Raw genomic sequence first — 25,089 nt, 5'->3', positions numbered from 1 at the left:
AACACTTCCAGTCTACACCGAGCCTCCGAGGTGCCTTGGACCTTCGAAGTTACCTTCCACGCGGGGTATCTACGGTGTCCAACTCAAATCCTCCGTACTCAATGTCTCTCGGCAACTCTTTGATCGGCAGTTACTCCATCGCATTCGCGGCCTCAGCTCGAGGACCGTCAAATCATGGTCGATTTCATGCAATCTTCCCGCACCCGGATCTCATTGACAAATGTGACAGCAATACTCTGAAAATCCCGTTGGCCCCAAGGAAACTCGCAATATACGAGCCTGCCAGAGCTGTGAAGGGGCGACGGCGTCCAATGTAGCACTGTGATTTGCTGATAAGCCAAGAATTACCAGAGAGCACGAGGCACTGAGGGCCGACAGTCACAGCTCCTTTCCAAACAACTGTAGCAGTGATGGAGTCACTGAGCTTGGGACGACAGTGGGCACTGTGTGGCGTTGACAAGCAACAATCACGGTTTCACCTTGATGCAATCTGAGCAGAAACGATAAAGGCGCTTTCGGATTCCAATTCCAGCTCACATGCCTGGGTTAACATCTGTATGAAATTAGCCAGTGTATCTGGTATCACTTATCACCATTCTAGGCCCCATATGTTCGAATACACTCGCATTCAATGCCCATGCTTGTCATTACGGCTGTCATCTCGTCTCAAACATGTCCAGCCATGAAGCTGGCGCAGCCCCTGCTTTAACTACATTGTTCATCAAACGCTAGAGCTGTACAAAATCTGTCTCAGTCGCACCTTCCTTAATTATCGTCCGCGCTGTTTTAACAGGCAGGTGCGATGGACCATGTGTGGGCCGGGCAGGTGGGAAAACCCAGTACTGGTTGCTACTCCCTATTCTGGAATTCAACTGCTAATCAATCCTTGTAAGGAAGGCGCGTCCCAGACTGTGAGTAATCTCTAGTTGAAACTAACCACAGAAGACGCGGATGGTGCTACGATTCAGAAGTGGCGAGTAAGTGTAAAGTAACGGACTATTACGTCCTTTATGTTAGTAGGCCTCCACGAAAATGCAGTGTAGTATTTCAGGCTAAAAAAAAAAGCATTTCACGTTATCATACAACTCATAATAATATATAAATCATACCAACGATATCATTAAACAGCAATGAACCGCCCACTGTGTAGCCAAGTTAAATCGCAGTATACAAGCTCGCACAATCATCAGGGTATTTTTAAGATAAGACTTCGTAGAAACACCAAAGCCGTCAAGTTACTATGACTGCATAAACTGCGAAGACAACCCTCCGCCTCCAGACTCAAGCCCCTCGCCGCTCCCGTCATACTGCTCATTCAGCAAGACCTCAAGCATATCAAACTCTCCCACCATGGGTCCCGTGCCACCAAGTCCCTGGTCCACGACCGCAGTAGAAGAGTTAAAGAACTGGTCGAGCGGAAGTGCAAACCAGTCTGAAACTCCGGGTTGGTTCGGGTTTTCTGCCATAGACTGAGGTGGCATGGCTGAGGAGCCTGAACCGTCCATATCGCCTGAGGGCGTGGTGGTGCGGGGTTCGTAGAAGTTGTAATATACTGATGGTGGGGGAGGCATGAAGCTGACGTTGATGTTTGAGGAGTTGATGGGTTGTGCTGGGATGCCGGCAAGGGGGTCGTGAACTGAGGTTATGGGTGTTGTTGTTGCCGGCGGGTGGGTGTCTGCATATCCCAGGTTTTGGTTTTGCGCTGAGGAGTGTCCTGGCGTCCAGGTGTGGTTGTTTATGGCGTCGCGACGCGTGGTTGGTGGCGATTGGGCTCGGGATGTTGGTGCAGACGTCCGATCATGGCTTTCGTTATCACCGCTACGGTCAAGGGGAGCGAAGCGGAGGAAGCGGGTGCGGATATTTGTTGTCAAAAGCTCGACGAGGCGGGCGATGGCATGACTTAGGTGGATGTCATCAACAACGCACGTTCGTAGTGCTTCGACGGTGCGATCTTGAAGATCAAGGGATATGCGCACATCATCTTCTTTGGCGCCCAGCGTGAAGGTCTGACAAGGTTAGTTAGTGACAGGTACACATAATTGAGAACTTCAGCGCTTACTTTGAGAATAAATATCATCCCGGAGAGTAGCCGGAAGCAGGTCCGAACAGGAGCATGTTTCAAATGGTCCCCAGGAACAAGGTCCTCAAGCACTGTTGTCAGGATTTTGCGAGATGCATCCACCACCTCTTGAATAAAAGGCTCGTTGACACGGTATAATTCCATCAATACATTGTACGACCCGCTACCGGTTGCAGAACCAGGTTTGTTGTTAGCCTGAGCCGCCTCGTTTGACATTGTTGTCCACCGATCGACTACAGCTTGTAATGCTAGGGAGTTGACATATACCCCTTTAAAAATGTCAGTCTCTATTGTAGATTTAGGAAGATATCGTAAACTCACGAGTATATTCATATTCAATCATCAAGATATGCCTCATCGCCGGGTGCACTTGAAATAATCAGTATTCCCATAAAAAGAAAGCAGAATTTTGGGAGGCACTCACGCTCAGTGGAATCAATGGTTTGCCGCCACTCTCGAAGGAAAGGCTGAAATCGGTCGATCTGATCTCGATAGCGTCCACTCCGTATAAGTTCAGACGTCTGTTCATTCGATGCAAACAGATACTGATTGGCTTTGTACATAATCTTAGATATGCCAAGCCAGCAATCATGCATCTTATCGATCTCGTTGGCCTTGGAACCAGTCAGAGGAGTCGGCTGGATATCATCCGACCACTGTGTCAGTGGAAGCATAGAGGGTATGCCCAGACGACCACTGCTTTGCGTAATATACACAAGGATGAGGCGGCGAAGTCGACGTTTCCGGGTTTGCTCAGCTAACGATTCAGTAGATAATTTGGCATCGCTCTTGTTGTCAAATACGCCCAGCTCGAAAGCTAACGCTTGCGCAGTACTGAGCAACATCCACGACATCCGGTCTGACCGCCATGCAGGTTCCAGCCATGTCTGGAAGGCCAGTCTGCCCTCTGGTGCGCCGCTGGAGCCTCGATTGGCAGTGCTTTCATGATCATTCTCCAGATCTTTGTCGTGCAAGCCAGTGTGCACGTCGAGATCAATTAGTGCGTTCTCGTCATCACCAGGAGGGAAATGCAGATTGCGTGGGTGCCAGTCCGTAAGAATCAACAGAGCTTCAATCGTACCCAAAGATCTCAGGTTTCCTTTGTGACTGATCTTGGCGGAGGTGGTCGTTAAATAGGACCGAGGTTTGTTGATGCCGATGCCGTTCCCTCCAAACTTCTCCTGGCCCCAAAACAAGCGCTCAATCATTCCACGCAAATACGACCAAAGGCGGTCATGTATGTAAAAGGCTCGGGAATGCGCGCCGTCTCCGCTCGGCTTCATATGTCTCGATGCAGCGGTCAAGATCGTTACAGCCAGGACCGGCTCATCAGTGAGGAGAGTGCGATGTGTTGAAGGATGTGAGAAGTCGGGGATGACGATTGGGCTCAGAGGTGCGAGGTGCTCATAGTAACTAGGGCCACAGTCAGTAAAAGAAGATGTCCGAGAAGGGAGCGGTGTCTTACTATGCAACGTAGGCCATTGACTCCTCGACCGAGAGCCAGCCCGCACGGACAAACCGTAGCCGAGACCATGCCTTGACAGCATCCAGATAGCTCGAGTCTGAGGTGTGCCCTGCAGAACTCGTTCGGTCGCGAGAGTCCAAATGGGTCTCCCCGGAAGCCAGTCCACTGCCCTGAAAGTAGTTTGTAGACTGCGCAGTTCCTGACGTATTTTGTCGTGAAAACGAGCCGCCTGCGCTTCGTGGGGTTCCCGCTTGCGTCATAGTCGACATGGGCGAGGTAAACGAGGAGCCTGACTGTCGTGTCGCAGCATACCGGTTCTCCAGGCTTTGGCGATTCAAGTCCTCGGTCCTTCCGGCAGCCTCCGACAAAAGATGCAAAGCATCATGGCTGTTACTGATCGCAGGTGATAGTAGCTCAACAGCGGTACGATTCATCATGGGCTGGTTGCCCTCAAGGCTAAACCTTGGAACAGACGACCTCTCTCCAACGGAATACACCGGGTGCCTTGTATTTCTTAAATCCGTGAACTGCGTCGTAGACGTAGGTAAGTTCGCACCGTAACTCTTGCTCGGTTGCGGTAGATGGCCGTTCGAAGGGGATTTGTTGATCCACTTTGTCTGTGATTGACCGGGGGTGTCAAATGTAGGAAGCTCTGGCTGTGGGAAAGAAGAGGATATCGCGCTGGGTGAATGCTCGGCTTTGGGAGCAGTATCCCCGGTCATCATTCGCTTGTCGCGACGAAGAACATCATCGACATTGCTCTCCACGTCGGAAGTCTTGCGTTTGCGCCGTGTGGCGGAGAACTCGCAGCGCTTACTCTCACGTCGGCATCGTACGCATGGTGGCGGGCGGGGGTTATCAACACCTGGAAAGAAGTTACTGTCAGTATCGACGTGCTGCGCCTTCGGGGTGTACTAGCTGGGTTCCCCGCAGGACATGGACTCACTCCCAAGGTCACACTTGACTTTGCGCTTGCGACACGGATCGCAGGCCTGATAGCCGCGACGATGTTGGGTATTCGATGGCGATTGTGATCTGCGGGCAGATGTTTCGCGAGAGTAGAGGCCGCTATCCTGCTGCCCGTCGTGTGCTGCCATCATCACTAAAGAAGATCTGCCGAGACCAGATGCAGATGGGGTGGATGGGAAAATGTCTGGGGTTTGCCGATGCAAAGCGACGACGACCGCCAGAAAGCGTAAAAAGCGGTGGGGAAGTTGGAGTCGGGGAAGCGTCGTTTATCAGCCGCCCCCGGGGACTTTTTAACTGCACGGTGAGATCAAAGAAGTACAGGTGACTCGATCTGAAGAAATGTGAAGACTCGAGACTCGAAAGCCATTCTGAGACGGCCGTTGAATGAATGCGGGGTAGTGAAGAGAGTCCCCTTGCGTCGAGTGGCCGAGTGGACGCGATATGAAGCGGAGACCAGTGATCGTGACCTTGTTATCAATAGGAACTCCCAAGAACTCGGACCCCTGCTCGTTTAATTTGCGCACGTTATGAAAAGGTGTTCTTTATTGCGCTCTTTGATTTGCTACTACCCCTTGGTCAGTTCAGATTCAGAATCAATAAATATACAAAACGCCATTCACAAGCGTCCTCCAGTTATGCGGGGTATCGGCCCATGCTAATAAGTATGTACAGGTACTGGAGGAGCCCAGATAATAATAAAAGAGCCAACACGCCGCAGCCAAATCCCAAATAATTGCTACACGCGGGCTCGTCGCCCATCGGCGATACCAATATTAGCCAAGTAGCGCAGTTACATTTGGCACCGTTGCCCCGTTAAGCCACCCCAAACGATGCCGAACTGCTTGGAGCGGAGGTAATCGGCTTCTTCCCCTTGTCTAGTGCCACCTCCCCATTTGATTTCAACATCGGGCTCGCGCCTCGTCGAGGAATGACAGTCTCGCCATAAACCGCGCTATCTTCGCTGCCTCGGCGGGAAAGACTAGGTGTCAGGCGCCCTGGAAGCAATCCCCTGATTCCTCCAGCCTTCCTTGCGGGGATTTCCGACGACCGCGCTGTGAGAACATACAAGAGATATTTCAGATTTGGAAGAGTATGTCGAATGTCAAGGACCCGCAGTCCCTGTTTGTTAAGCAAAAACTCGATATCTTTGTTCAGTAGGAACACACCATACTCGAACCGGTATTGTACGTTGACCGGATGGAGAGGGTAAATCCTCTGCGGAAGAGAGGTAGACACCGGATCCTGGATCAACGAGTTTGACAGGTACGGTGTTATTGGGTATGGCACCGGTATTGAGAGATAGAAGGACAGCAAATAAACCAAATGTGCGGTATACCCAAGTGCTGCCGCCACCGAATCGCGATCAACATCTGTGAAGTTTGAGTTGGGAAGGGCTATACCAGCAATAGTGAAGGCCAGCGGCTTATCGTGAATCGGCTCAATCGGGTATATTTCAAGTATGTCTTCGGAAATGCGCCGAATCTGGCCTTTTGTTTCTTCTGTATTCTGGTCCAACAGCTTCGTGCTGGAACCCAACTTCACTCGCGCGTCGGGAAGATGGCCATGCACCGTTTCCCGGGCAGATGTCCCACGCTTCATAGCTTCTTTTCTAGCCTTTATACTAGCGATAAGCTCTTCCTTGCGTTTGCTAGCAAGGCGCAATTGTTTGCGCTCGCCTGAAACTGCGTTTTTGGTGAGCGCGAGCTTGTCCCGAGCCCGGGACGCTTCGCTGGTCGTCTCAACGGCATGCTGGTTTTCCTCCAGAATCATACTAATCTGAGATTCCAGCCTTTCTCTTGTTATTAAAGCATCCTGTATGCATTCGTCCAAGTTCGCAAGCCGCATCAGTACGTCGTACGATGAGGTCGGCAGGGCAGCTGAATCACTCGACTTGGAACTTGATGCAGAAATCGGTGCCCATACTGGGGGGATATCGGTCAAGTTTGTATACACACCATCTGAGAAATGGAAAAGAATGGAGTTCGAAGGCAGGGGTTGGTGGAAGTTGTCCAGTGATCGTCCCAGAAACTGGAGGGATTGTAAATGTAGTTGCAATTCCACGAGCACCATATAATCATCCATGGTCGCTGTCTTCACCCATAACCTCAGAATAAGATGATCTAAGCGCGAGACTAGTGGACCGCAAAAATTGAGGTCAAAAGCACGGAAGTTAGGATTCATCGCATCCTCCACGACCTCGCTCACGTACACAGGCTCATCGATGCCGTCGCAATGGATCGAAAACCAAGTGTTTGCCATACGGCTACGCGTAATGTCCTCCAGTTTCACCTGCCTTATTTGTGGGTTTGGGTCGCTCCATGGCAGGGTACTCTTTCGGCGGGCCTGTCGCAAAGGGAGTCGCGCCTCAGGACGGACAATCTGGTCGCTCGATGCGGGGAAAGACTTCAAGTTTGTGAACGAACGCGAGTGATATAAGGATCGTCCAGCATCTTGAGCAAGAATCTTGGATGGTGTCTCCAGGGAGTTGGGAATATCCTCATCATCGATCGTCTTCCCTCGGGCCCTACTTGGCGGGTCAATAACAAGGTTCCGTACGGACACGCCTTGTAAATGCCGTAGCTTCCGACTCTATCGCGCGATTTTGTCAGCACTCTAGTAGACTCTAAAGAGACCCAATACAACGGGAAACTCACCGATGGATAGATAAAGGGTCTGTCGCGGCGATTGCCCATACCGTCATTGATCAGCCCATCGGAAGTGTTGGCTGCCATTGCGAGCCGTCAAGGGAACCTAAAAGGGCCTGGTCTTGTCTTCATCCAGTCGCCATATAAAAGAAAACAACTCCACAGACAACAGATGTGCTGAAGATGGTGTAAATGTAAAGAAGGAACGAATTCTCGAGGTCGACGTTGAGGTTCAATGACCTCCAACTCCACTTGGACAGCTCCCGGCTTGGTAGTCGAGGCGGTTTCCCCCGTTTGGACTCCGCCGCCGAAAAATTGATGATCCGCCCTTCACCTTACAACTCTCTGCCCAACAAGCCACTTCTCCAATCGCACAACCCCATCGATACCTGCAATGCAATAGAGTATCTCGTGCTCTAATCCTCGACCGACCGATTTCGACACACTATACGCGAGGCGCAGACCCGCGTTCTGGCCGCAATGGCCTCGCAACCAGTCCAGAAGAAGACCCTCAAGGGGACCTTCGAAAAGATCCTAGATCCGACCAAGATTGGTACCTGGAATATCATTCGTCGTCCACCTATCGAGAACAAAAGTATCATTCAAGGAAAGCCCCGGGAGCAGAATTCGAATGCCTTCAAGACACATCAAGTGAAAGAAGGTGTGCGGTTACGGAAGGCCCTGAATGCCTTGACACACGGCAAAAACATCTTTGTCTACCATAATATTCGCACGAATCAGGTGGTCTACTCGCTGACAAGATATCTGGAGGTTAGTGATATCGTTCTGGGGATAATATACTTCTAATCTTTGCTGACGCTGCTTTTTTGTTCATTTGACAGAAAAACAACGTCCTTCGCCAGCTTGTATACCACGGCAAGAAAACCGTTCCCGCAACGCTCCGAAAGGACATGTGGGTTCCCTACTTCTCCGTTCACTTCAACGATTCCAAAGTTGGCCTGCGCGCATTCCATCTTCTCCGCGAATTCTCCCTGCAGCGCCAGCTCGCTCCGCCGCGAGAGATGGTCACGATCACAGAGGAATTCCTGAACCAGAAGCGACCGCGAAGCCCCGAAGAGGCCAAGGAGTTTGACGAGAAATATGGTGACAAAATCGGCTGGTTGATGGAGAAGAAGGACCGAGCCCGTGTTGTCATGGACCAAAAGGCTACCAGCGTCGCCGATATTTCTGCCGTTTTGGCTATCCAGGAGGAGGAAGTCAATAACGGATTTGCCGATGGCAAGAGAGGCTATTTGAGCCGCGGTGCACGAAGACGTCGTCGTGAGGCTCGCAAGAAGGAAGAGGCGAAGGCAAACCAAAATGCGGAGCGGATTGCCAACCTGGAAGCCACTTTAAGTTCGGACCAGATCACGTACAAAGTCCAGGAATCCCAGGACGCTGATATCAAGCGCGAATCCGCTGAGGGCAGGTCGGCGGAAGACCCCGTGAAGATTCTCTGGACCGATATTCACAACGCTCGATACGCCGAGAATTGGCCGGTACGAGTCCTGCATGGCGAATTGGATCTCGCCCGCGACCATGTGATGCCAGGACAGAAGCCGCTCTACCACGGGATTGAAGTACTTGCGGATAAGGCTTTCACGGAGAAGGATCCCGCTTCATCCTAAGCCTGCAGGCCTAGCTGACCCCTGTATTTAAATGTCTTCCATGTGCACTATTTTCCTTTTCCACGTTGTTGTCGGAGATATTGCTTTCCTCGCCTTGTATTTTTAGAACTCAGACTCCCTCCTGTTTGGCTTGGGGGTGATTGGCGTTTAGAAGACAGAAAATGACAGTATATTGTAAACTTATTCAAATGGCCTCCACTACAAACCCTTGTAGCAAATAAAATTCTTCAGTATCTTTGTATATCCAAACTGCCAATCAAATTTGCTCCATGACATCAAGATATAAATACACGGAGGGGCACTTGTGACGCAGCCAGGCTCTCACCCCCAACAGTGAGCGAGGAATCACAGAGTTTGGCCAGTCAGACAGTGCGCCGGAACAAAAATTGAGGCAAGGATTGGGCGGGGAGCCCGTATGTCAGAAAATGGTGCAAGCTGGAACATCTGCATCACCAAAATCTAATGTACAGGTCCGATGACGACAATTGAGGGGTTCTTGCAGTTCGCGATCAACGCCAATAGCTAAGCCACAGTAAGAAGGGAAGAATAGAAGGGCAAGAAGATATGAGATAAGACGAGGAGCAACAAAAAAGAAGGAAAGAAAAACAAGACCGCGAATAGAAACAGAAATGTATAAGATTTTGTAGATATAGCTTCAAACCTCGCTTCTATTTCTTCTTTAAATGGTCTCGAGATCTTCAGTTGCAGATGTCACTTATTGATTGTTGTTGGCATCAGGCTTCTTCGGCTCATTGAGTTCTCTCGCCGGGGCGTTTGGCGAGACAGACAATTGCAATTCGGGCTCCTCGCCCGATAACCTTTCTAGCTTCTCTTCTCCCTCTTCATGTACCTTCTGGAGTGTTTCTGACTCGTCTGTTATCCCAGTACTAGCCATGCTCTTTCTGGCACCTTCGACGATGTTATCAGCCTCGCTTATACCACGCTTGTGGTCAGCGGCGTTTTGGCCCTCTACAGAAGTAGGGTCAACTGCCCGGCTGGCAACATGGCGGTGGCGGTCTGCGTTAAGACGAATCACCATACAGGATAGGTTGTCAGTACTGAACCGCGCGAGGGCATGATCAACCAGGATCTTGGATGCCTCCTGGGCATCAGACACATTGCGAACCAAATCGACGGCTTCTTGGTCACTGCACACATCCCAGAGCTGCAAAACTTTTATTAGCACTGATTGTAATTCTTTTTGAAATAATGTCTCGTTAACTCACCCCATCGCAAGCCAGAATGATGAACTCATCAAGATCTGGCTGGATGACAGTCTCCGTTGTGTAAGGATGCCCAGTGACAAGGTCTTTGATATATGCGTCACCCAAAGCTCTAGTCACCGCAAGAACTCCGTTGACGCGGTTATTCAAGATCAAGCCACCCGCGTTCGCGATTCGTCGCCCTTCGTTCTCGTCGCTGCCTTTGTGATCGTAAGACAGACGAAGGGCTTTGCCGTTCCTACATAAAATAACACGAGCATCACCAACATTTGCGGTATACAACACACGCTGGCGAATGGCTTTTTCCCGTAGCTTAGGAGGCACAGCGGCAACAGGGGTGGCAGCTGCTTCCTGCGTGGGCGTATCATCGGCTTCTGAATTGGCTTCGCCCTTGGCAGCTGCCGCTGCTGCGGGTCCGATAGCAGACGAGCCGGTTACTGAATGTGACGTGGGAACTCTATCCTCCCATCTGAGCAGTGAAACAACTGCAGTACAACCGCTGTTTTTCACGGGTAGTTTTTCTAGCTGCTGGTCAACAGCAGTGAATGTCTGGTCGAGAAGTTCGGGAACAGGCGCATTGAGATTCTTGCGCATTACATCCTCCAGGATCAAATGCAACTTTTTCCCACACCATTGCGCAGCAAAAGTACCTGCATGGCCATCAAAAATTGCAAAATACCCATTATCCGTTTCGACGACTGGGGCAGGCTCTCCGGTCTTTGGCGAGGTATCTCCGGAGTTAGAATTTGGATCAGGATCATCGATCTGCACGGACGGTACAGGGTTCCCAAGAAAATTGTAAAGATAGGCGTGTGTATCTTCCATAGTCCGGCGACATTTTTTATTCCGATCCTCCGTAACACCGACTCTGAAAGACGACCGAAGAGTTGGTAAAGATTCGCCCGCAGAATTGTTCAATGAACCTTGTGGAACATTAAGCGCCGGGTCCATATTTCCGTATTTGTGGATAGAGGGAGACTCTTGAATAGTGTAGCCGAAAGAACTGTCTGTTCGCGGACTATTGAGGCTCAAGGAGTTCTTTGCGTTGGCGAAGAATGTCGCCGCCTTTGAGACGGTGCTGCTTCGGCGCTTCTTGTCGCCACCAGGGCTCTGTTCCTCACTTGCTCTGCGAGCAAAAAAGCCAGTTGGAGGGGAGGATTTCTTCTGAGATTCGTTGGGATCCTCGGTCTGGATACTTAGCGACGGGGTATTGATGGCACCGGAGCGGGTAACAGTGTCCGATTTATCTTTGGGTGGGCTCGAGGAGCCACTGAACATCCTGTTCAGCAACCCACCCTGACCAGAAAAACTTCTCCTCTTATTTCCTGCCAGCTTGAATAACTTCTGATTTCAGCCCCGCAAGTACGGTACGGTTTCTAGGGAACGGCGGGTGAGCAGCGGAGACGGCGATAGATATGTGCGAACGGCACGGTTGACGTAGCGCGAAAGAACGGCGGGGGAGCCGAAGTAGTGGCGCTGGAATGAAAAGGAGACGGTTAGTAACTAGATATATGGGGTGACAGCTGTTGAAGCCGTGGGGGTGAATGGGTGGGCGGCCATTCTGAAGCCTCAAATGATGCTCAATCAGCACTGTCGTCGGGCAATGCAAGTTGCTGACAGAACAGCACGAATTCAGGCTTCATCTCAGAGAAACCCGACAACAATAACTAATAAACATCAAGCACGAGCTTCAAACGGGTGGCCACATGTTTCTCTATCCAACCTGGCCTAGACGACCGGGATTGTTTGTCTCGGGCGCGGAGTGCTAAGCCCACCCCGCTGCGCGCCTCGATCGATATTCACAAGCCAGACTGGCGGAGCTGGAAGGATTGAAGGCACTCACGGAGGCACTAGGTACGAGAGAGTTCACTCTCTGGACCGAGGAAAGCTATAGCGGCCCGACTTGTCGAAGGGAGGAAGACTGAGGAAGGTGGAGGAGGGATCGATGGATATTTATTAATAGTAGTCTCATACGCATAGGTCAATGCAGTAAGGTGAATTTGCCCAGAACGAGATGGATGCCAGCGGACTTCCAATCATCACCGGCAGAGTCGGACTTAACGATAAACGTGACCATGAACGGGTGGAGCCCCCGAACAGTCCTTCTAAATTGCTGTCGAATTCCTTGTCGCTAGTCGTTGAAGGCCACAGTTTAGGTAGAACTTTAGATTTACGATCGAACTATGGGGTTTCTGCCCAGATTTCGATGACAGCTACCTAACGTATTGCCCGATCCATGCCCCCATACAACTCGGTTAGGAATTCGCCCCAACGTGGCATGGGGGATGGCGTCAGAGCAATGGGGGGCATCAGTTGCATTAGGCATAGCGTGGGAAACGGGTCTCTTCCTAGCCAGATCTTTGCGAAGCCCAACCAAACTACCCTGTAGATACGACCCTGTGTCGGTACGTCGACCTTCATAACGGGAGGCTCCAGGCTCCCACCAGGGGCATGCTCCCACATATTCGAAGCCTGGACTTGGGCTGGGGTATGCAAGACGATTCCTAATCAGGCAAAACCGCGACAATTTCTCACACGTGACTGATGACGTGGGGGATGACTAACATTGATTGGCTTCCTCGAACTGAAGGAAGCCTCTGCCCAGTGTGGTCAGGGCGATCAACAACCTTACTGCTAGCTACTCCCGTCCTTGAATTTAACATGTCGGTGAACTATTCAACAATTTGAGTACTTGTACCTGTAAATTTATGATTGGGTTGAAATTTATGACACCATTTGTTTTGGTCAATCGAGGTTGTTCTGTGTAAACGTCTCTACAAGATCAAATTGAAAAGAGTGCATGATTTCCCATTAAACACTGCTATGGAAGGCCTAGTTATACCTCTACATTTCTACGCTAGCAATAAGCGAGCTTTCCCTATGTAACGCTATGGTGAGTGCTTCTTTCAATGTGCAAACGGTGAATGTCGACCTTGGCAATTTGACATTGATGAAGGTGAAGTTCCCGCCTTCACCGGGATCATTAATGTCGACATGTTCAATGATGGCGTAAACTTTTGTTCAGTGGAGAAATACATACTTTGCGGGTGTCCAACAAATAGTCATTAGTCTCTTTTGTTGCTTCTTTCTTTTTGCTTTTCTCTCTGTCATCTCTTTTTTTGCCAAATGGCTTCGTCGGATAAGAGGGAAAACATGGCCACCTCCCCCAGATAGGTGAGACAAAAAGGATTCAATTGAGCGCTTTATGCTAGCAAAGTTTGAACTGCAACCGACGTCAGAAGCCGTAAAGCTTCTCGAACAATCATGCAGCGTTTATCGATAAGGATAAATACCACCCCACGTGACGTTGTAGCCAGAGCTTTGAGTAGGAGCCCACGGAAGGGTTGACAACTTCCGTTGGCATCACTATCCCGAGCGCAGCGTTATTGTCAGCTTTTCTCTTACGTTCTTTCTGAATTAAATTTCTCTGACTCCATATTATGGGCTCTACCTGGCCACCGGCTTGATCACCCAGTCTAGAAGAGCTCGCAATCATGGCCTCTGAATTCATCGGCTACAATGTGCTGGTGACTCTCCGAGCACCTCCAGGCGCTACTGTCCAGGGGGTGGTTGCGGATGTCATCGGTCAACGCTTGATGCTTCAGAATGGTATGTCCGTTACTATATTTCCGGCGTATTGTGCTCTGTACAATTCTAACGAGGTAACCATTTAGTTTCTTTGTCGTGGATCGGTTATCCAGTCCCGGCATACTCCATCGAAGCACCAGACATCGCGGATCTTTCCTTGAAACCATCCGATAGACCTAGCACGCAAGCCGCGATTGCACCGCAAGTAACCAGGAATGTGGCGCCGCCGATTTCGGGAAACCAAGTACAGCAACAGTTCGTGGACCCGGCGATTCTAAGTTTCTCAAAACCTTCGAATGAGGTTCATCCGAGCGCGCAACCTCAATCGAGTTTAATAGATGGCCCAAGCGCCCGACAATATCCTGCACCGCAGAGCGCATCTCACCACATATCACACACAACACCAGCTACCCTCACCGAGCCGTTCAGTAACCTAGAGCTGAATGTGAGCAGCATTCCAACCCCGCAAGTGGAGCCGGGGAAGGAGCTACAGCCCCCTCCTCTCCATGCGGTTGAAGAGTCGCCGGTCCATGCTGCCAGTCGTTATGGCACGGTTCGTGGTCGTCGCGCAGGAAAACAGAAGGGGCAGAATATCTATAACGAGCACAACGGGGCCCTTAATACGAATCCGAAGACCAAGGGGTGGCGCCAGACTGCTTTTGTCGAACCCTCTAGTCCAAGCATGTTGAACTCCCCGCAGCCGTATAAGGAGAGTGGAACACTCAATAATAAACGACGGAAGAAGAAAACCAAAGGTTATCCGGAAGAAGTCAATGGATGGGCAACTGAAGAGGCAACGGACATCCAGGAACTGGGCGAATTTGATTTTGCAAGTAACCTTTCCAAATTCGACAAGAGACGGGTGTTTGAGGAGATCAGGAACGATGACACAACTGCCGATGAAGCACGGTTAGTTAGTTTCAACAGGAAGGTTCCAAAGCCCGGAACCAACGGAGGCCGGAACTTACACTGGACGGAAAATGTTCTTGATGATAGCCCGGAGGAGGAGAGTGATAATAGGGCCACCGACCATGAACCAAGCGATGCGAAACTCAGCAGCGGGACCTTTTCTGGACGCGACGTTTCAAGGCTGTCGGTACGTGGCCGAGCGTCTCGGAAAGGAAGCGGAATCCTTGGGCAACCGCTTATTCCAGCACAGATCAATACCGTCGGGCGCCATCAGTTGAGCGGCTCTCGAACAAACAGCCCGCTTCCTACCAAAACACACGTTTCAGCATCTCCAATTACGGGACCCAGCGTGTCGAACGCGACATTACGACTTGCGACTACAAATAGAAGCTGTCCAACTGTCAGTCCTCTACAAATTCTCGAAGTCGAGCAGCTTGCGATTGGCGAAGTGGGTTTGAGTGAAGATATGATTACTGAGAATGCTGGAAGGAGTATTGCGGAGGCGGCTGTTGGCCTTCTAAATAGCGATGCAGCTGCACCTACCATCCTGGCACTCGTTGGGAACCATCGGACTGGAGCGAGGGCTATTTCGTCTGCTCGCCATCTGCGCAACCGCGGCCACCGTGTAACGGTGTGTATGCTAGGAATCGAACAAGAAGTCGAATTGCTTGAGAGCTGCCGTAAACAGGTTGAAATCTTCAAGAAGATGGGCGGCCGCTTCCTGAAATGGGAAGAGCTCTCTCCGAGACTATCAACTTCTGAATTCGAACCTGATTTGGTTTTGGACGCACTATTTGGTATTCATCTCACGTTCAACGACTTACGAACGGATGACCAAGCAACTGCGTTTCAGATGATTTCTTGGGTTAATCGGAGTGAACTCGATGCGTTATCTGTCGATGTTCCGTCCGGAATATCTGCTACTACTGGTAAGCATCTCGTCGTCTATTAATTGTGGGCAATCTATCTAATTTTCGGAATCTACTACAGGAGAAGTGACGATCGTCGAGAGTGGGCAATTGCGTGTCGATTCGAAATCGATTGTTTGCCTTGGAGCACCGAAGACTGGTCTAGTTAATGCTCTGCTAGCTGGAGAAGGATCTTCCTGGAACCTCTCTGTTGCGGACATTGGAATTCCCCAGATAGCCTGGCGAAAGTTTGGTACTCGTCGACGACATGGTATCGATTTCGGGAACCGATGGATCGTATCTCTACGATACCAACCCTCCGTTGTCTGAAAGGTGATCGACCTTGAACGACAATATAACGATTATAAGTAGCACGAATAAGGCACTGAGGCGTTATGGTAGAGAAAACTGGAACAAAACCGTGATTTTATCTTTAGCGTAGTAAATAGTCTATCTCATGTTCACGAACTGTATAGCCTGTTTTTTTTTCTTTCTTTCTTTTTTTTTATGAGGTATACCGTACCTCACGCACACATAGTGGGTACCAATATTATGTTCCTGTCCACTACATAACTAGTTAGTTAATATTTAATTTAACAAGCTGGTCGGACACTGAAACTGTTCATACTTGGAACACATTCATGCCTAAGGCAGGGTACATATAGCCTAACTAAAAGAGGTTAGTTTCTCTATTCGAAAACTACATCATTTCAAGGTTCGCGACCCCGACAAAAAGACCCAGTCCGACTCACAGTATAATTGTCGTCAAAATGGGCAAAGGTCAGTATAATCATACCCCGTCTATGATACAGAACCTAACGCGGCTCTCTTCCAGGCACTGATAAACTTTACGTACGATGCAACTCCCCGTTTTCCTCCTTTATATCTAAAGAAGATTTCCACTGATCACGATGATATTCATAGATCACACATTCGGAATGGGCCTCGGACGACGCATATTCAGCCAGCGCTGGCGCTGGCGTTGGCAGGGCTAGACTTGGAGCCGGCGGAGCGTCTTTCAGGCGCCTGCCTTTCAAGTTCTGTTCGCTCTCGCTGCAACCCTTTGAGCACCCTGTCTGTACACAATCCGGCACGGTTTTCGACCTCACAAACATTCTACCCTGGATTAAGAAGCATGGGACGAACCCGGTTGACGGAACGCCCCTCAAGGGCTCGGATCTGATTAAGTTGACGATCGCGAAGAACGATGCCGGCGAATATATCGATCCCGTCACGTATAAGGTCCTTACGGATAACACTCATGTTGTCGCGTTGCGGAATACTGGAAATGTGTTTGCGTGGGATACAGTTGAGCGGTTGAATATTAAGGGCAAGATGTGGCGGGATCTTGTGACGGATGAGGAATTTAGCCGGAAGGATATAATCACATTGCAGGATCCGCAGAATATCGAGTCTAGGAACTTGAGCTCGTTCAATTATATCAAGGAAGGAGAAAGCGGGTTATCTGATGAGCAACTACGCGAGAGGGAAGATCCGACTCGGAATGTGAATGCAAATGCGCTGGGAAGCTCTGCGAAGATCTTAAAGGCGAGGGAGGCAGTGGCTAAGGCTCGGGAAGAAAGAGCCCAGCGTACTGGGAATACACCTGCGAGTGCGGCGCTGGCGAAGGCCGCTGCTCCTGCAAAGTCGTTACAGAAAACTGCATCCAACCAAAGTGGGAAGCCTGTACCCTACAATGCCGCAAGATACACGACTGGGTTGGCTGCTGCATCGTTCACTAGCACAGGGATGACGCCTCACACGTCGGCTGAACTAGCACTGTTGTCAGATGAAGATTACATGTTGAAGAGGGGTCGGGTGAAGCAGAAGGGATACGCTCGAATCTCAACGACGTCTGGGGATGTCAATCTAGAATTACACACGGAATATGCACCTAAGGCAGTATGGAACTTTATCAAACTGGCGAAGAAGGGCTACTACAAGGACGTGTCTTTCCACCGCAATATCAAGGGATTCATGATTCAGGGAGGTGACCCTACGGGTACTGGAAGGGGCGGCGAGAGTATCTGGGGAAAATACTTCAACGACGAGTTTGAGGGTCCTCTCAAGCATGATTCTAGGGGAACACTCAGTATGGCAAACAAGGGGAAGAACACAAACAGCAGTCAGTTGTAAGTTCGGCTACTATCAGCAAATTGAAGATGTTTACTAACATTCCCAGCTTCATTGCTTATCGTGCTCTGCCTCATTTGAACCTCAAGCACACAATTTTCGGCCATGTGATTGACGACCCAACACCTTCATCACCAACACTCAACAAACTCGAAACTCACCCCGTCAATGCGACAACTAACAAACCAACACCCGACATCCGTATCATCGATGTTACCGTTTTCGTGGACCCATTTGAAGAATTCTTAAAGCAGAAGAAGACGGAACAATCCGCAGAACAAGGTGAAGGCAAGGCTGCCGAAGACGAGGAAGAAGATAGCCGGCGCGCGGAAGACGACCAGGTCACTTGGACTGGAAAGCGAGTGCGCGGGCCTGGAGCGGCTAAGGATGAGGGTTCCGCTGGAGTCGGGAAGTATCTCAAAGCAGCCCTGACTGAGAGGGCTGGCCAGGACGAGGACGAGATTGTGGAGTTTGTAGACGATGAGCCAGCGCCAGAGCCGGCGCGGAAGAAGTTCAAGGGAGGCGGCGGATTCGGTGATTTCAGTTCCTGGGGTTAGAAAGTGCCAAGCGCCTTTTCATTTCAATCTGCCTTGCTGATCGCCAAAATGGGACCGAGTTTGGCGTTCATCGAGGCCATTAATATCGGGCCTATTACCAGTCTGAAGGCGTCTAGTTCGTCGGGCCAGCTTGTTCAACCCTTCCGGCATGTATGCACCAAGTCCATCAAGCAGCCAGGCGAAACGACTCTTAAAGCTTGGTATATTGGTGGCGTGGAGACCAACACATTCAGTTCTTCGACTGGATGTGTTGCCGTCGAAACATCATGGCACCTTTGCTCTTACCAGTACCAGATCAAAGGTCCGCTATTTCGAGAGCGTCACTTCTAGCTGTGAATTGTCTCAGAAACTGGATATTAGTGAACCCAATAAGGCGATGATAAAAAGCATATCACGCGGAGAAGAGCGAAACTGAGACGAATAGCATGAAAGTATCGATCTAGGGAAGAAAGTTGAGCTACGGTGAGTTAATAACACAGTGGCTACGACCCAAGGGAGCATTTGTCCCAAAATATAGATATCCAAGTAGATTATATGGTGTTTCTATTGCCTGACAAGCTTTACTATTTTGGCACTTCGCAGCCGGCTCGGTCTCCATGAACAGGTAGGCCCGGGGACTCTCCCCGTAGCGGATCTGCGATTTCCTTTCGACTGCAGATTGGAGTAAGCTGGCTCATAATCCTAGTACCCATTAATGAAATGACGTGTTGAGCATCTGAATCAAGGCATGACGCGGGGGAGTGAGGGGATAATTAAAAAAGACCATTGCCCATGTCCGACTGGCTCTTGCAATTGAGTACATACTTCAAGTCTTCAACTATGTCGAAACCATTCCAATCCATAGCCCTAGAGCGAGGCTGGACATTTAGGGACGCAAACGATGGACCGGTGTTCCCTGTATCCAAAGTCCCGTCTGTCGTCCACCAGGACCTCCTCGACAACGAGATCATACCAGATCCCTTCGTGGGTCTCAATGAGCAGAAGGTCGAATGGGTCGGTCACCGGGACTGGATCTACCGGACTACCTTCTCAACTCTAGAGCAACATTCTCAAGGGAAAAGATGCAGTCTTTTCTTTGAAGGCCTGGACACCTTTGCCACAGCTAGACTGAACGACACTGTGGTCCTTGAATCCGATAATATGTTCATCCCGTACCGGGTCGATGTGACGGACGTTGTAATATGGTCAGAACCTGAATCGAATCCGAATAGATTAGAGATCCTTTTTGAATCTCCCATTCGACGAGGCCGTGGAGTAGTCGACAGCCACCCAGAACATAGGTATATCGCACACCAGACCGAGGTAGGGCGTCTTGGGGCCCGGAAGGCGGCATATCACTGGGGTTGGGACTGGGGTCCGATTCTGATTACGTCTGGGCCCTGGCGACCTATCTGGTTGGAGACTTATGTGGACAAGATTGAAGATCTGTGGATGCAGAGTGTTGTTTCTGAGGATCTGGGTTCTTGTTCTGGGACGCTCCATGTACGGACTGCAGGAAGGGGCGCAGAACGGGTTCAATTCCAATTGAGAGTGCAAGGGGAGGTTGTTTTCAGTTCTGAGACCACAGCTGGGGAGAATGGAGTGGTGGAAGTGAAGTTCAAGCTCGACAAGCCGGCCTTGTGGTATCCCCATGGATATGGACAACAAACGAGATACGAGCTGCGCGCGGAGTTGTTCAAAGGAAACACTTCGGTGCATGAAGTATCGAAGAAGGTGGGATTCCGCCATGTTGAGCTGGTACAGGAGAAAGATGATCATGGCCAGTCGTTTTACTTCCGGGTGAACAACATCGATATCTTCGCAAGTGGATCCTGTTGGATTCCTGGGGAGAGCTTCTTGCCTCGGTTGACAGAGGCAAAATATCAGGATTGGTTGAACCTGATGGTTGAGGGGAACCAGAATATGATCCGGTATGTTATTCATGTTCTATGCAAATAAATTGGTCTCTGATGAGCTGGTAGCATCTGGGGAGGAGGCATTTTTGAGCCAGAGATATTCTATGAAACTTGCGACGAGCTCGGGATCATGGTATGGCAGGACTTCCTTTTTGCTTGCGCGTCATACCCTACATACCCCGAGTACCTTGCATCAATCGAGGAGGAGGCTCGAGCCAATATGAGACTCCTCCGTCACCATCCTTCCATCGTCATATACGCTGGGAACAACGAAGACTACCAGATTCAACAGACATACAACTTAACGTACGACTACGACACGGATAAGGACCCTGAATCTTGGCTGAAATTTTCTTTCCCGGCTCGGTATATTTATGAATATCTCCTGCCAAAGGTGGTAGAAGAAGAGTGCCCAGGTCTTCCTTACCATCCAAGCAGCCCATGGGGAGGTGGGAAGCATACGACAGACCCGACAATTGGGGATATCCACCAGTGGGATGGTACGCCGTTTCTGCATTTATTGTATGTTTTCTGCATATTCACTAACTACTATAGTCTGGCATGGAACTATGCAGTCGTACCAAAATCTCCCCTCGATGGGTGGTCGATTTGTTAGTGAATTTGGCATGGAAGCATACCCCCATATGCACACAATCGATGCCTTCATCGACAAACCAGCAGAGAAATACCATCAATCACTGACAATGGACTTCCGTAATAAAGCTCGGGACCACGAACGTCGTCTAGGCTCCTACATCCTGCAAAACTTCAAGGTCAAGCAGGACTTCAGGGTACAACGAACCCACTATTCCAAACTAGCTGCTATCGAAGAAAAGAAAGCTAACACTAGTAGTCATACCTCCACCTCTCCCAACTTGCCCAATCTGAAACCATGGCCTTCGCGTATAGAAGCTGGCGCCGTGAATGGGGCCGCGCTCAGAACCGCCGCTGCGGCGGCATTCTCGTATGGCAACTAAACGACTGCTGGCCGACCGTCTCTTGGGCTGTCGTCGACTACTTCCTTATCAAGAAACCTGCGCTTTACGCCATTGCACGAGCCTCACAACCCCTAGCAATTGGCGTCTCGCGTACATACCATGAATGGGTATCCGGACATGCTCGACCGCCTAGCTCCTCGCGCTTTGATGTTTGGGTATCCAGTAGTATATTGGAGCCTGTATCCGCCTCTATTGAAGTACGGTATATATCAATTGCTACGGGAAAAGATATCAAGCCTCGTTCCTCCTTTGATAATATCCAAATTCAACCGAATGGGACAACCGACGTTCTTACCGATACNATAGATTATACTCAAGACCCAACCAACCAGCCAATTGTTATATCTGCAAGGCTAATCGTCAATGATATAGCAATCAGCCAAGACATAGATTGGCCACAACCACTGAAGTATCTTAACCTGGGAGACCGCGGCGTGAAGGTGGAATACTCCGCCCCCGAGTCCGCGATTAGGGTTACGGCTGGGAAGCCAACAAAAGGACTTGTGTTTGAAGAGCGGCCTGGGCTTTGGTTTAGCGATAATGGCTTTGACGTTGTACCGGGAGAGGACAAGGTTATTACTGTGAAGGGGATTGAAGCCCAGGAGGGAATACCACGTTGGACTTATTTGGAGGATGATAGGGTGTGAATGCGTAGAAAGAGTATTGGGAGAAGATACTAGTTATCTCGAAATTTGGAATGTGCTCTGCCCTTTTTTTTACGGGCGTATCTGATTATTGCGCAATGGCTTATGTTTGTCTTTTAGTAGTTGTCCCATGAAGATAGAATGTGATGATATTCTAAAACACAACTATGCGAGACGCATGGCAAGTATACCTAAACTCGACTAGACTCCACTATACAACGCAAGCCAAACGCCACACAGTAGCTTTCCCATTGCTATACTCTTTACAAACCCTCTAGTTATTCGTCGCAAGTAGTTTAGATCATCCTAACCGATTTATTGTGCATGACGTCCCCAACCCACCTGCGGACGTCATGATGGTATCATCATCTCTGCTATATAAGGATGAGGACAACCCGCTTCACACAAACCGAACCTCCAATTTCCCAACAACAATAATACCCTATATCGAATAAACACGAATCTTCACAACAACAGCCAAAATGCCCAAGGGACCCATATCCTCGCCACCACTGCAACCCAAGAAAGCCCAGGGCGTCGTGGACGACGACGCCCCCATTGACGACTACGAAAACGCCGTTCACGAGCGTGAGAACGAGAATGCCCACATACTGGCCGATGAACCGAATATTGCTGCTGCGCGGAGGGCAAACAAGCCTGGCCCGACAAACCCAAATCAGGAGAAGGGAGGAACTGGGTCGCAGAATCGGTCGAAGTCGGGTCATTGAGTCTTGGTTATTGGGATAGATAAAATGTAAGATTTGGGTGCATGATTCCGGGTGGGATTTGTTGTTTTGGTTTTGTATTGTAGGAGGGATCTAAGTACCACTATTATAAACAACAATGGATATCTTCTCATATAGATCCATATATGTGGCACACTACACCTTCCCAGTTGCTGTAGAAACATTGAGTTCAGCAAGACGCCATAATGACAACACACTTTAGTGTAGTATCTATTCCCTCAAATAAATACGCGAGTCAGTGCGCCATGGATATCATTATTTGCAGGTAGAGAAATGGTGATCAAGGCAGTGGAAGAAAATAGGCTCGATCATGATAAGGAAAAAATAAAATAAAAATCAAAACAATGTACGGTATTATCGTCCCTCGGGTGCGGCGATAAGCTCGTCCATATACTCCTGCTCGAAATCGTCATCGGTACCGCCTCCTATCGCCCGCGATGGTTTGGCCGGTTTCGCCTTGATCAAGTCGCTGACGTGGACGAGATTCTGATAAAAGTCAATGACCTTCGGATGCACCATGACTTTGCGCGGATCAAACCGAAGCACTTGAAGACCGGCTTTGGATGTAGCTCGACTTAAAGCAACATAGGCTTGTCCTTTCTCGAAGACCTTGCCAAGATCCACCTTCACTCGTTGTAATGTTTGACCCTGGGCCTTGTGAATGGATAGGGCCCATGCAAGGATCAAGGGCACTTGCTGCCGCTGGGCTTGTACTTCGCCATTTGGCAACTCGATTTTCCAGGTTTCCGGCTGGCAAAGAAGATGCCTTTCGGTTCCGTCGGGCTGAATGAAACAAACCAGAGGCCACTTTTTAGTGACGACAATACCTCCATCCTTGTGAGTCATGTCTTTCAATTTCTTGCGAGAACGTGCCATCCTTTCCTCATCACCGCTGTCCAATTTGTCGCCCGTAAAGTCGTTCTCATTCTCCACGTAGAAGTCAAATGTAGCTTCATCCATAAAGGCGACTACCCGACCAATCGACCCGTTCACGAGAGTCTCCTCCATATTCTTAATGAGCATAACTTGCGAACCCCTTTTCAAGTGAATTGTAGGAGGGGCCATGCAGTTGGAGAGCAGTTTTTCACGAAATTGAGCATCCGTGATAGCTCCGGAGTCCACTGCATTGAATGTCATCGTCTCACCAGACAACCGGCTCATTCTAGCGGCGTTTGCATTCTCTACTTCATAGCGCGTGGGAAACCTGGACATGTAATGTTAGCCTGTAGATATCAACAGGAGAGTAAGAAACCATACAGTTCAGTAGCTTCCAGGGAATCGTGAAAATCGAGCGGCCGAGAGAGTTCCCTGAAAGCCTGTACTGTGCGAGGGCTGAGATTCCCCAGGCGCATCTCATTCAGCATGTCGGCAAACTCGGGGTCACGCTGACGGAAAACGTGAGTCAACAAGATTGTGTGTTGTATTGCAGTATTCCAGCTGGCTGCAGAGAATGAAAACTTCGCTTCTCGATTCTGACCCTCTGGAACCGGAGGCAATTGGAAGAAGTCACCTGTGACGACAAGTTGGATGCCCCCAAAAGGCCGGCCGTTGTTCCTTATTTGTCGGGCAATTTCTTCGAGCTTATCAAACAGATCTCCGTCGACCATAGACACCTCATCAATCACCAGAACTTTCGTGCGCAGCCAGCGATTCCTGGCCTTGTGATTTTTCTTGATCTGCAGAATGTCAGTGGGAATGCATGTAACAAGATACAATAGAGAAAAAATTACCTTTTTTACCAATTCAGGTACAGGCTCTTTTCCCAACCCAATACCCGCGAAACTGTGCAGTGTAACACCCTCAATATTACACGCAGCAAGTCCAGTGGAAGCTGTGACTGCAATGCGGTCCGGTTCTTTTCTGTATTTATCCCGCAGCTTCTTGATGATCTCTCTCATGAGGACTGATTTACCAGTTCCTGCCGAACCCGTAAAAAAGATACTCTTTCCTTTCTCAACAACGGCCTTCAAGACGTGGCGCTGCTCGTCACTCAGAAATATAGAAGCAACCTGTGTACGAGGCGTATGTTGCTTGGTGCTTGTTTGTATTTTCTCGGCTTGCGCTTTCTTGTTTTGTCTGCGAAGCTCCTTCTGCTCCTCTTTAATTGCACTGGCTGTTTTATTCCATGGGGCCGTCGAGGATGGGCGCGCGGGCGTTTTGGGTTTGGGATCATCCTCTATTACAATAACATCGCTCTCTTGTTGTTTCCGCCACGGGACGGTTCGAGGAGCAGCGGGCTTTTGGAAATGTGTGGGAGGTGATGAAGACCAGGGTAGTTGTATGCTGCTCGATGGAGCAGGGTTATCATCAGGCGGAACTGGCGGAAGGTCTGGATACTTGATGTCTGTTTTGTGGTCGTTCTTTGGAACCGAGATGGTCGATAGCGATTCATCCTGGGACTGTGTAAGATGGGTTTTGGCAGTCTTGAATGAGTTCTGTTCCTCTAGGCTGTCTTTCTCAATCCTCGCTGGAGGTATAAAGGGATCGGGTGATTCAAAGTCTATATCGTCATCGTCGTCGAAATCATTCTCGTCAAAATATACAGCATTGTGGAGAGACCCTAGATTGGATTTCGTGCTCGTTATCTCGATCTTCCGTTTCACGCCAATAGACTGTGGAGTAGGTGGTTTTGCCGCAGCATTCCCGTTAGTGCCTGGAAGAGTTGATTGAAGCGGTCTAGCATTTGTTGCCGAGTGATCTT

General features: G+C 49.7%; 8 protein-coding genes across 8 annotated transcripts; 5 read left to right on the top strand and 3 right to left on the bottom strand.

Annotated features, from left to right (window-relative positions):
• The first annotated feature begins 68 nt into the window (after positions 1-68).
• ASPSYDRAFT_40380 (uncharacterized protein) lies at positions 69-468 on the top strand. The gene has a single exon (XM_040846074.1). The coding sequence runs from the start codon at positions 102-104 to the stop codon at positions 315-317; it is 216 nt and encodes a 71-aa protein (XP_040705636.1). The 5' UTR covers positions 69-101; the 3' UTR covers positions 318-468.
• A 370-nt stretch (positions 469-838) lies between these two features.
• On the bottom strand, positions 839-4,642 carry ASPSYDRAFT_194802 (uncharacterized protein; the record flags this gene model as incomplete). Its single annotated transcript, XM_040843701.1, has 6 exons — positions 839-2,006; positions 2,060-2,349; positions 2,402-2,449; positions 2,505-3,493; positions 3,546-4,410; positions 4,492-4,642. 6 exons carry the CDS (start codon positions 4,640-4,642, stop codon positions 1,239-1,241), a joined length of 3,111 nt encoding a protein of 1,036 aa, XP_040705635.1. The 3' UTR covers positions 839-1,238.
• A 685-nt stretch (positions 4,643-5,327) lies between these two features.
• Positions 5,328-7,246, bottom strand: ASPSYDRAFT_54794 (putative UV radiation resistance protein (UVRAG); the record flags this gene model as incomplete). The annotated part of the gene is made up of 2 exons (XM_040848913.1): positions 5,328-7,103; positions 7,169-7,246. 2 exons carry the CDS (start codon positions 7,244-7,246, stop codon positions 5,328-5,330), a joined length of 1,854 nt encoding a protein of 617 aa, XP_040705634.1.
• Positions 7,247-7,639: 393 nt separating this feature from the next.
• Positions 7,640-8,787, top strand: ASPSYDRAFT_85527 (mitochondrial 54S ribosomal protein mL67; the record flags this gene model as incomplete). The annotated part of the gene is made up of 2 exons (XM_040851532.1): positions 7,640-7,930; positions 8,002-8,787. The coding sequence occupies 2 exons, from the start codon at positions 7,640-7,642 to the stop codon at positions 8,785-8,787; spliced, it is 1,077 nt and encodes a 358-aa protein (XP_040705633.1).
• Positions 8,788-9,502: 715 nt separating this feature from the next.
• Positions 9,503-11,288, bottom strand: ptcG (type 2C protein phosphatase PTC1; the record flags this gene model as incomplete). The annotated part of the gene is made up of 2 exons (XM_040841578.1): positions 9,503-9,952; positions 10,014-11,288. The coding sequence occupies 2 exons, from the start codon at positions 11,286-11,288 to the stop codon at positions 9,503-9,505; spliced, it is 1,725 nt and encodes a 574-aa protein (XP_040705632.1).
• A 2,216-nt stretch (positions 11,289-13,504) lies between these two features.
• Positions 13,505-18,105, top strand: ASPSYDRAFT_54791 (uncharacterized protein; the record flags this gene model as incomplete). Its single annotated transcript, XM_040848912.1, has 5 exons — positions 13,505-13,619; positions 13,685-15,436; positions 15,498-15,736; positions 16,340-17,547; positions 17,598-18,105. The coding sequence occupies 5 exons, from the start codon at positions 13,505-13,507 to the stop codon at positions 18,103-18,105; spliced, it is 3,822 nt and encodes a 1,273-aa protein (XP_040705631.1).
• An 819-nt stretch (positions 18,106-18,924) lies between these two features.
• On the top strand, positions 18,925-21,645 carry ASPSYDRAFT_54790 (glycoside hydrolase family 2 protein; the record flags this gene model as incomplete). Its single annotated transcript, XM_040848911.1, has 4 exons — positions 18,925-20,015; positions 20,067-20,500; positions 20,556-20,791; positions 20,854-21,645. 4 exons carry the CDS (start codon positions 18,925-18,927, stop codon positions 21,643-21,645), a joined length of 2,553 nt encoding a protein of 850 aa, XP_040705630.1.
• Positions 21,646-22,124: 479 nt separating this feature from the next.
• Positions 22,125-22,574, top strand: ASPSYDRAFT_54789 (uncharacterized protein; the record flags this gene model as incomplete). Its single annotated transcript, XM_040848910.1, has 2 exons — positions 22,125-22,342; positions 22,562-22,574. The coding sequence occupies 2 exons, from the start codon at positions 22,125-22,127 to the stop codon at positions 22,572-22,574; spliced, it is 231 nt and encodes a 76-aa protein (XP_040705629.1).
• Between the last annotated feature and the right edge of the window lie 2,515 nt (positions 22,575-25,089).

This window comes from Aspergillus sydowii (assembly GCF_001890705.1).
Source record: "Aspergillus sydowii CBS 593.65 unplaced genomic scaffold ASPSYscaffold_2, whole genome shotgun sequence".
In the NCBI taxonomy this organism is placed as follows: domain Eukaryota; kingdom Fungi; phylum Ascomycota; class Eurotiomycetes; order Eurotiales; family Aspergillaceae; genus Aspergillus; species Aspergillus sydowii.
The sequence above is the reverse complement of the archived record's forward strand: the minus strand, read 5'-3'. Positions and strand labels throughout refer to the sequence as shown.

Bases quoted from the DNA above. Each gene is read 5' to 3' on its own strand.
- ASPSYDRAFT_40380 (XM_040846074.1), top strand. From the start codon at position 102: ATGTCTCTCGGCAACTCTTTGATCGGCAGTTACTCCATCGCATTCGCG.